This window comes from Dipodomys spectabilis, unplaced genomic scaffold (assembly GCF_019054845.1).
Source record: "Dipodomys spectabilis isolate Male_0828 unplaced genomic scaffold, ASM1905484v1 ptg000018l, whole genome shotgun sequence".
NCBI lineage: Eukaryota > Metazoa > Chordata > Mammalia > Rodentia > Heteromyidae > Dipodomys > Dipodomys spectabilis.
Window position 1 is genome coordinate 5,833,365 of NW_024870695.1, and position 11,417 is coordinate 5,844,781.

General features: G+C 51.8%; 1 protein-coding gene across 1 annotated transcript; it reads left to right on the top strand.

Annotated features, from left to right (window-relative positions):
- The first annotated feature begins 8,845 nt into the window (after positions 1-8,845).
- Sppl2c (signal peptide peptidase like 2C) lies at positions 8,846-10,924 on the top strand. The gene has a single exon (XM_042674173.1). The coding sequence runs from the start codon at positions 8,846-8,848 to the stop codon at positions 10,922-10,924; it is 2,079 nt and encodes a 692-aa protein (XP_042530107.1).
- The last annotated feature ends 493 nt before the right edge of the window (positions 10,925-11,417 follow it).

Consider the following 11,417-nt stretch of genomic DNA (forward strand, 5'->3'; position numbering starts at 1 on the left):
AAGGGGAGCCTGAAGGAGGAGGGCGGGACCAGGTCTACAGGGTCATAGGAACTGGGGGAGCTGGGGAGTCACTGAAGACGCTGAGAGGTTGGTCCTCATCTCCTACAGATTGAGGGCTGTTCCTGGGTACCATTAGCTCTCCTGCACCCTCCCCATCCATGCTGGCTCTGGGGAGAACTCTCAGGCCCAGCACTTGCAGGCCCTGGGAAGCCAGCCATGGGCTGCACTGTGCAGGCAATGGGATATGGATAAGACACCAGACCCTACAAGGGGCACAGAGTTGCCTAGGCCTTGCCACTGCCTCTCTGTCCGGGGAGAAAGGCTGTGCCTATGCTTGCCTGTGCGCATGCGCATAGAGATGGGTATGAGGACATCTGTGCTCCAGGGACAAATCATTGACAACTGTGGTGTGGGAGCTGTGCAGCTCCTGCTCAGGAAGGGGCATTCAGCAGGCGAGCATCTGGGCCTGTGGAGAAGCTGGGTTGTCCTTGAAGGCCATATGACCCGCCCTGCCCTGCCAGCTCCCCAAGCTCTGCTGTGCCCTTAAATAGAAAGGGGATTGGAGAGCCATATGGGGGACAAGGACAGGGGTAGGGGTGGGAGGGGGAGGAGGGGCTGCACTGAGGGGAACAAAAGGTCATTCTGATTGGTGAGTGTCAAGTCACTACAACTGAGACGAGGTTCTCCACTCTGCCTCTCACCCAGGGCAGGAATAAGAGCACGATGCAGCCGTGGGCGTGGCGGAGAGGGCAAGGGGCTGAGCTGGGGTACCTGCCCCCATTGTGTCTCCTGGCTACTCCAGCTGTTACTCCAAAGGCCTCCCGTGCACCCAGGCGTATGCTGAGTCCATGCCAGAGAATTAAGTAGCTGCCCCGGGAGGCGTGTCAAGGACCCACTGCCCTTAACTGTGGAGCCCTAGGGGCTTGTAGTTGTCAGAGAAGCTGAGCATAAGGAAGGGGTATCCTTGAACTTGAGCCTCGGCCCCTTCAAATCCAGAGACTGGATTTGTTTGGGAGTCCCAAACAGCCCTGTGCTAGGATCTGAGGTTCAGTGCTGTAGTCCTTCCATGGTAAGTGTATGCTGTGGGCTTCATGCAGCAGCCAGGCTGGACCCAGGCCAAGCATCAGAGGCTGTTCTGCTCTAAGGCTGTGTGTGTAGGATAAGGAGGGAGTGAGGAATAGACATCACTGCTCCAAGGAAGGGTCTGGCAGCCTCAGAGACTCTAGAACAGTCCCTGCCCCTGGTGCTCCAAAGAACCTTCCTTCATGCCACATGCAGAGGCCAGAGTCTCCTAGAAGTCTCCCATACCTGAGCCTATTTTGCCCTGAGACCTTCTTGGTGGAAGGAAGCTATTCAGTTTCCCAGTCCTGCTGCCCCTCCCCGAGGGCAGAGACTCCGCTGCCAGTCTCTGCCCTGGCCCTCAGGCCATGCACCCTGGGCCATGCACCCGAGTCAGGACTAGAGCAGCTAGATGTGGGGAAAACATATATTAAGGGAGGGAAGGAGGTTTGGGGATCTTGGATACTAAGGCCTTGTTTGTGACCAACTATAGATTGCTTTGCAAGCCACAAGTAACAGGTATTAGCTAACCCTCAACTCGCTCAGGGAGATTGGGAAGTTTTGCAGCAGAGAAAAGCAAGGACCAATGACTGATGTAGGATGGAGGGCTTGGCTCACTATCCCGGGTAGCATCTTCAGGCCTTCGATTGGGAGGCTGAGACCCCGAAAGCAGCCAGAACAGCAAGGAGGCCTCAGCTTCAGACTGATCCTCGAGGCGCCTGGGTGAAGATGAGACAGGCTGGGCCCAGCTGCAGAGGCCAGCTGTGCTGGAGCGATGAGGACTCCGTGCACCCAGCCTCTGTGCCCCACCTTCTCCACCCCCTCTACTCCTTAAAATGATGCCTAGCCTCTGACTCTGCAGCCTAGGCCACCAGAAGCCACAGAGGGCCTCTCCCCACCCACCCCAGGCTCTGCCCAGCCCCTGTGGGGGTGTGATTAGCCTCCGGTTTGGGGCAGGGGTATCTCATGATAAAAGTGAACTAAAACAGAGAGGTAGGGGATGCTCGACAGCCTACAAACAGCAATCCTGGGCATTACTGTGTGGGTTCCCAAATACCAGGACACACAAGTAAATTTTACCTGCTCTTTCTCTTCTGCCCTGTGAATGGGTCTCTCATTTAACAGATGGGGAAAGTAGAGCTCAGAGAGGACACAGACCTCCCTACGGACACTCAGCTGTAGTATGGTTAGATGAGAATCCACTGTGGTCTCCACAAGTGTTTGTTGGCAATGACAGAGCTTTGCAAGTAACCTTCCCTACCCCACTCCCAGCCTCAGTACCTGCCCCAGGGACATTCCTCTACCTCCCAGTCTAGAGCGCATTCAGAAATGAGTAGGGGCTTTGGGAGTTGGATCCTCAGACTGGGTCACAGGCTGTCTACTTTCCAGTGTCCAGGCCCCTCCCAGCTCCATCTTGAAGCACAGCCTCCCACCCTGCCTGCTAGCCACCACCCTGCAGGTCCTGAGTTACAGCCTGTAGCTCAAGCTCCAAAGAGGCGTGACAGTGTGAGGTTGTTTAAAGAGAACTCCTGTCCTTCACAAGGTCCTGCACAGACCCTGCCTTACTGCCTATTGGACCTAGGCAAAGGGTCCGGATGGAGTTGCAGGGCGGGGGGAAGTCTTAGAGACCTGGGGGGCACTACCAGCTGGGGTGGGCAACATGGCAGGAGGTGCCTCTGCCTGTCTCACCTCCATTCCCAGGGTAGTATGGCAGGGTCCTACAGCCATCCAGTCCCTCCCCAGCTCTGCACCACCTCCAATCACAGAGCAGAAGAGGAAACCTGCAAACCAAGGGTAGAAGAAGGGGCCAGAGAACTGGATGCCTACCTACTTTTCTGAACTGTCCTCCCTGGCTGTAAACCCGCTCCCCATACAAGCTGCCCTCACTGCCCTGATTGGATGAAAGTGAATGTCACTTGGGTCCAAAGGGAAGGCAGAGACCTGGGCCCCCACAGCTCGTCTTAGCTGAGGGAGGCAGCAGGGAACAGGAAGATTCTGCGAAGCTGTCATAAGAGACTGGGGGTCTGCAGAGTCCAGAGGAAGAATCGCAGACTGGGAAATGGGCCAATGGCTACAATGTAAATGTGCCAACCAGGACAGCAAGTAGTTACGAAGGAGGGCAACCCCCAGGGCTGATGACCCTAGATGGGACATGGGGCAGGAGAGCAGATGCATTCTAGGGAAGCAAGGATTGAGCAGGTGGCAGAAAGCCTTCACCTGGCTTGGCTCCAGGAGAAGCCATGGAGTGGGTGGAGCCTTCAGAGAATTTGAGCGCAGAGCACCAGGAGCCCAAGGGCAGATCAGTGAGGAAGGTGGAAGGTGGAAGTGGGCTCCCACAGACAGCCACATTTACTGGACCCCAGTGTGGGGCATATGGCCACTGACAGGTCCTGAAGAACAGAGGCACTGCAGACAAATGGAATTAACTCTTGTTTTGTTTATGATGATAGAATGCATATAACATAAAACATAACCATTTCAGCCATGTTATACACTATAAATATGTGTCATTATATATCAATAAAATATATTATTCATAAGGTTGTATAACTGTCCCCACTCTCTACTTCTAGAATATTTTCATTCCTTCCCTCCTACATGGAATCTCTCCCCCCCCCCCCCCCATGGAAATCCTATAACCCAACCAGCTGTCACATCCCACAGCCCTGGTACCACCATAAATTTGCTTCTTTTCTAGTATTTGTTATTTCATGTGGCTTTTTTCTTACTTTGAAAAACATATTTTCAGCCAGGCCCTGGTGGCTCACGCCTATAATCCTAGCTACTCAGGAGGCTGAGATCTGAGGATCGAGGTTCAAAGCCAGCCCGGGCAGGAGAGACCGTGAGACTCTTATCTCCAATAAACCACCAGAAAACCGGAAGTGGCACTGTAGCTCAAGTGGTAGAGCGCTCGCCTTGAACTGAAGAGCTGAGGGACAGCGCCCAGGCCCAGAGTTCAAGCCCCACGGCCAACCAAAAAAAAAAAAAAAAAGAAAGGAAAACATATTTTCAAGGTTCATCCACAATGCAGTGTGTAGTAAAAAAAAAAAAAGTTGCTTTTATGGCTGAACAATGCTTCTTTCTATGCAGAGACCACGCCCTGTCCATTTGTCAGTTGAGGGAATCAGATTCTTTCAGCGTGTCCCAAGTTTTCATCCGCAGTGCTGTGATGGGCACATACAAGTGTCCGTTTGAACAAAATTCAATTCTTGTAGATACATGCCCAGAATTAGATGTGCTGGATCATTCTCGTTAAATCAATAAACTACCTCTCTTTTCCACAGTGGCTGCACCATTTTTGCACTTTCACCAGCTGTAGTTTTTGTTGTTGTTTTTGTTTAATAATAACCCAGAGGACATGTAGGTCTTGGTTGCTAAAAAAAAACCCCACAATCTCTTGCTTGATAGCAAGATCCCAGTGAGAATCTGGGTTGTCTTAGCTGGGGGAGGGGGAACAGCTTTTATGAGGAGCGGCGGACCCAGCTGTCATCTCCCTAGAGTTAAAGTACTTGTGAGGCAGGCAGACCATACAGGGTCTGTGGTTATCAGGGCCACTTGCAAGCCTAGCCCATAGATCTACCCATCCATCCACCCTAAGACACTTCCAAAAGACTATTGCAATCTCCAGATGGTTCTGATAATATCCCTGCTGCCAGCCTTCCAGGCACCATGATCTTGATAATCAGGATGGATTTTTTTTCTTTAAGTATTACAAAATCACCAGTCTATTACCCTAAGTTGAACCTAAGTATTTAAGAACAAAAATAAACAACAGATGTGAGATTCAAAATTGCAAAAAAAGAAAGATACAATAATAATAGGAAGATGAGTGGAAGCACAATTAAATAGTAAAATACAGAAATGAGGATAAATATATATTGTACATATAGACCTCTATTTCCTTAACATCCCAGAAATGAACATCAAAATAAGCATTTGCCACAGAGGAAAAATGGAAAAGATAGGGACAATTTTTTAAAGTATCTTTAGTTGTACAAAGGTGTTTCCATTTAACAAAGCATTTTATGAATATAATACATCTTAATCAATTTTCACCCCCCTTTTGGACATTCTCACCCATCTCCCTTACCCACCTCTTACTTCACTTTTTTGTTGCTGCTGTTTTTGTTTTTTGGTTGTTTTTTTTTTCCGGTTGTGGGGCTTGAACTCTGGGCCTGGGTACTGTCCCTCAGCTCTTCAGCTCAAGGCGAGCACTCTATCACTTGAGCCACAGCTCCACTTTTGGTTTTCTGATGGTTTACTGGAGATAAGAGTCTCACAAACTTTCTTGCCAGGGCTGGCTTTGAACTGTGATCCTCAACTCTCAGCTTCCTGAGTAGCAAGGATTACAGGCATGAGCTACCAGCACCTGACACTTACTGTTTTTTAATGCTAGTACTGGGCCTTGAACTCTGGGCCTAGGCACTGTCCTTGAGCTTTTTTGCTCAAGGCTAGCACTCTATCACTTCAACTCACAACTCCACTTTCCTCTCACTCTTGTTAATGTTGTAGGATATGCATTGGCCTCTTGAACGAATTCTCCTCCTCTTCTCCTCTTCATTAACCAGGATGTTTATCCAGACAAGCAGAGCCCTCTGCTGGGGCACATGTGAAGGGGATGAGGATGAAGCCCTGGCAAAGGCCTTTCAGCCACACTAAGCCCAGGATCCCAATTCAAGATGCCTTCGCATCCATGTGACCTTAAGCCCCACCCGTCAATCAACCTGTCCATCAGAGTTCATTCCAAACCAAAGATCACCACCCTACCCATCCCCAGGCCCACCTAACCACCCCTAAATTCCCTCTGGGGGAATTTTACCATCAGAGCTGTAGTGCTCTTGCTCAACCTGTTCCTGTACTTTCTCTTGAAGCTTACTCTTACTTTAATAAACCCATTTCCCCAATGCTTGTCTGTGCTCTGCTCAGTTCTGTTTTGGGTTGCAAAGGACCTGGAACCAATACCCAGACAGAAGACTGGCATCCCTGAGACCCTTACCTGGTAAAGGCTTGGACTCAGGGAGGGGAGGGTGCCTAGTGGGGACACTGCCATGTGCTAAGAGCTGCCCAGGCTTAGTCTTCTCCCCTTCTTCAGTGACAGCCCACCCAAGGAGCAGCTGGCAGACTCCTCTCCTTGGCCCTGCCCACTTCTCTCCTCCCACCAGCTGGTAGCAAATCACCAGTCAGTCGTATTTGGTTCATGTTCAGGTCCTGGCACTGTCCTGAGCTCTTATGCTCAAGGTTATCGCTCTACGACTTTGAGCCATAGCTCCACTTCCAGTTTCCTGGAGGTTAATTGGAGATGAGTGTCATAGACTTTCCTGTCTGCACTGGCTTTGAACCATGTTCCTCAGATCTCAGCTTCTTGAGTAGCTAGGATTACAGGTGTGAGCCATCAGCACCTGGCCCTCACATGTTTCTGACAATTCACTTATTGTAATTACTGTTGGTCATCTCATTCAATGTTACATTAATAGATAATTCAGAAGCATACAAACAAGAAGAAATATTTCTTATGAAAATTCAATTGAATACTTTAATAGACACTATAAGTAAGTTATGAAAAATAGATGTCAAAATATTAAGAAAAATAGATGTCAAATTAAATGTTGGCACAATCAAAAAAAAAAAAAAAAAAGAACCTCGGGGAAGGGAGGGAGGGAGGGGATGGTAGGGGGAAAACAATGGAGGGGGTAACAATGTTCAAGAGGAAGTGTACTCATTACCTCACTCATGTAACTGTAACCCTCTGTATAGTATCTTTACACAAAAAAAAAAGGACAAAAAAAAATTAAATGTTGGTAAGACAGACAAATAATTAAACAAAGGGGGGCTTTTGAAATCCACATGGGATCTACTTGCTAGCTGCTTTGGAAAGTCCTTTAAACTCACACTCCACTTCAGAGTCCAGGACTGGGCCTTAACTAATTTTTTTTTCCAGAAGTAGGGATGGAGTTAAAGCCTGAACACCATGAACAAGAAGCAAGTGGGAGGCTGGGAAGGTGGCTCAGTGGTAGAGTGCTTGCCTTGCATGCATGAGGCCCTGGGTTTGATTGATCAGCACCACATAAGCAGTAAAAGCTGGAAGTGGGGCTGTGGCTCAAGTGGTAGAGCACTAGCCTTAAGCTGAAGAGCTGAGGGACAGTGCCCAGGCCCAGAATTCAGGTCCCATGATAAAAAAAAAAAAGCAAGTGGTATGCATGGGCCATGCCCTAAGGGAAGATCTTGAGGCAGAGAGTGGATCAGCCAGGCTAGAGGCCTTAAGCTGAAAGGAGACTGAGCTTGGGAGTGGAGGTGGAGGTCCAGAGTGGAGCAGAAAAACCCACTCTGAGATTCTCTACAGAGCCTATGCTGCTATGAGCCTTGGCAATCTGGCTAAGGCCTCATCTCCACCCCTCCACCCCTCCCTCCCCCCCCCCCCCCAGGGAGTGGGCCCTGTCCTGCAAGTCCTTAGCACATGAGAACTGAGCACGGCATGCTGGTGTCTGGGGCAGAGCAACCTAGAGCATGAGCTCCAGACCCCACATCCCTCTCTTCTGGCTCCAGCACACCAATAGATTTCCTGCACACACCACTTTTCAACCCCACCCCATGGCAGGTGGAGAAGGCTGGGACAGGACATGCTGGGTGACCTGCGAGAGCACATGGGTACCAGAGCTGGGGTGGAAACAGGCCAAGCCAGGGCCTGAGGATCCTGACCTCAGACCCAGAGTTTATGGTTATCCGACTTCTCTCTCTCCACCTGGAAGTCCGGCCCACCCCTCGCAGAGAAGAGGCAGAGAAAGAGGCACAGAAGGCAGCTCAAAATGTAAGACATGGAGGCCCAGTGACTTGAGCCTGAGAGCCCCTAGTCTTAGCTGAATCCACTTGAGTTGCTCTGAACATCCATTTTATTCATTTGTGAAATTGAGTGTGTTGGGGTAAGGTTCAGCTGCTATAACAAAGAGGCCCACAAGATGTTTATAGAAGACTATGTACCTCTCTTTGCCACAGATCATGAGCACCCCAAGCAAGTACTCCGTGCAGGAATCCAGGGACTTGCTCCTTTCACTTTTTTCCCCCATTTTGTAGGCGATTGTCCATCTCTTCATGGGCTGTCTCTCGGGTGTGAGAAAGAAGAGAGGGTGGCTAGAGATCTCCGCAGTCTTTTCTTGATTCCTCCTGGCAGGAACTTTGTGGTGTAACAGTTCCTAACTGCACAGGATGAATCTTTATCATGTCATGAGAATTTCTGTCATGTTCCTGAAGGACAGCTTGCAGCCACGGACTGGGTGGATGTTAGGAATAAAATACCTGACACCTCGAAGATGCTCAGCAAAAAGTATTCGACATTGAACAAAAGATGTAGGAGCTCACAAGCCCACAGGTCCAATGCCCCCCCCCTTTTTTTTAGGCAACTAAAGTAGAAGGCCTAGAGAAGAAAGATAACTTGCCTATTCACCCAGAGACAACACTGGTCCTGAATCCTGTCTGGAATCCTCAACCCTAGCTTTGCAGCAATCATGGCAAGTTACCTGTTCTAGCTCTAGCAGGGCCTGGGCACAATGGGGCCAGGGGTCAGGGTTGGGGAACCACAATGGTGAGGAAGACCACAGACTCTACAACAGTGTTGTGGGCTGGAGGTAACACAGCTTTATGACTAGATAGGTGTGGCCCTGGTTTCCAGGGACAGATGGCCAAGCTGGTCTGTGACAAAAGGCCACACCCACCCACCTCCCATCCCCTGGCAGGAGAACTGGGCTGGGGTCAGCTAAACACCTGGGGACGGCACAGAAGGTCGCTGAGGAGGATGGCGCACCAGGGTGTCCTCCTCCCCGTGGACTTGCTCCTCCACCTCCTCCTCCTCAGCATGATGGTCCGGGGGGAGTACGGGGTGGTCCACGTGGTCTCCGGGAACTGGACCAAGGACTACTGCATCCTCTTCAGCCCCGACTATGTCACTCTCCCCCGGGACCTACACCATGCCCCACTCTTGCCCCTGCACGATGGCACTAAGGTATCCTGGTGCCCAGGTGAGAGCTCCTTCCATCAGGCCCAGTCCAGCTCCCCAAGACAGCGGCCTCTCTACCAGACCACCGCCATGGTAATGAGGGGCAACTGCAGCTTCTATGCCAAGGGCTGGCTGGCGCAGGACCGGGGTGCCCACGGACTGCTCATCGTGAGCCGCGTTAGCACCCAGCAATGCTCAGATGCCGTGCGGGTGAGCCGGGACTCCCGTAAGCTCCTGCCGGACCTCACCATCCCCGTGGCTGTGCTCCACTACACCGACATGCTCGACATCCTCAGCCACACCCGCGGCCACACCAACGTCCGCGTGGCCATCTATGCTCCCCCAGAGCCCATCATCGATTACAACATGGTGCTCATTTTTGTCCTGGCTGTGGGCACCGTGGCCTTGGGCGGCTATTGGGCTGGCTTGATGGAGGCTGACCGGTTACAGCGACGCCGTGCCCGAGGAGGAGGGGGGCCTGGAGGTCACCATCAGCTGCCGGTATCAGCAGCCGAGAGGGGCCAGGAGGATGAAGATGATGACGATGGGCCTGTGGATTTCACACCAGCCATGACAGGTGCTGTGGTTGCCATGTCCTGCTCAATCATGATATTGCTCTATTTCTTCTATGACTGCTTCATCTATATCATGATCGGGATCTTTGGCTTGGGGGCCAGCACCGGCCTCTACAGCTGCCTGGCACCCCTTGCGCGCCACCTGCCCCTACAGCAGTATCAGTGGCTTCTGCCTGGCCGTCGAACTTACCTGAAACTTCCAATGCTGTTACTGGCGGTCCTGTGCACCCTGGTGACCCTCTTCTGGGTGGTCTACCGAAACGAGGACCGCTGGGCCTGGCTCCTGCAGGATACACTGGGCGTGGCCTACTGCCTTTTTGTCCTACGTCGTGTGCGGCTGCCCACACTCAAAAACTGTGCCTCCTTCTTACTGGCCCTGCTGGCCTTCGATGTCTTCTTTGTCTTTGTCACCCCTCTGTTCACCAAGACCGGAGAGAGCATCATGGTGGAGGTAGCAGCAGGCCCGTTAGACTCTTCCAGCCACGAGAGACTGCCCATGGTCCTCAAAGTGCCGCGAATGTGCTTCTCAGCCTTGACCCTGTGCGACCAGCCCTTCTCCATCCTGGGCTTTGGTGACATTGTGGTCCCAGGCTTTCTAGTTGCTTACTGTCACCGCTTTGATGTTCAAGTCCGCTCCCACCAGGTGTACTTCATGGCCTGTACTGTGGCCTACGCTGTGGGTCTGCTGGTCACCTTTGTTGCCATGATTCTCATGGAGATGGGCCAGCCTGCCTTACTCTACTTAGTGTCCAGCACCCTGCTCACCAGCCTGACGGTGGCTGCCTGGCGCCAAGAGCTCACTCTCTTCTGGACTGGCAAAGGCAGAGTCAGGACAACTGCCCGACCCGTGGCAGGGTTCTATGGTGTTCTTGCAACCAACTCCATACAAAAGCAGGAAGGCCCAGAAGCAGACGCTAGCCCCTGCAAGTGTGAGATGGTCATGGAGCAAGAGGAAGAGGACTCAGAAAGCAACGTTGAGGAAGACACAACTGATATGGTCACCATATCAGATGACGAAGCCACCAACCCAGAGGGCCACAGTGAGAGCTCTGAGGGCTGGAGCGATGCCAACCTGGACCCGGAGGAGCTGCCCCCTCCCTCCTCAGAGACCTCAGAGGAGTTGATGCCACTGATGCCAATGGCCATGTTGATCCCGCTGATCCCGCTCATGCCCCCGCCCTCAGAGCTGGGCCCTATCCACGCCCAGGCCCAGGCCCACGATGCCAGCCAGTCCTGGGCAGGTCTTCACAAGAGGAAGGGTGTGAAGGTAAAGAAGAGTATGTCTACACAGGCTCCTCTGTGAACTGGAGCCTCTGGGGTCCTATGCCTCTCACCAGTTGGCAGAACACTGCAGAGCCAAGCCACCCATGGCAAGAACAGATCGGGGCATTAGAGAAATTCCATGTCTACCCGAGGAGCTTCTTTGCTTGTTAGGGCTGTAAGAGGGCAGTGACCTGTGCAAGGCTAGAGGGTCCTTGGGAGTTGGGACAATTCTTATGTGGTTTGGAGAGGAAACTGAGGCTAGAAAGGGCACATGGCTTGCACAAGTTCACTCAGGAAGGACTCACCGGGCAGCTACTTTTCCTTTCCTTAACTGCCTGAGCCCCAGTTCCTTAGCTTGGTAGCTCAGCTGTCATCTTATCCCTCCTAGCCCCAGCCTCACTGCCCAAGCTCTGCCAGCTCTCGGACCAACAGGATCATTGTTATTCTTGGATTCCCCTTACATCCTCACCCTTTGTCTTAGCACACACTATTTCCTCTGGCTGAGATTCCCTTCCTACCCCCAGACAGAAATC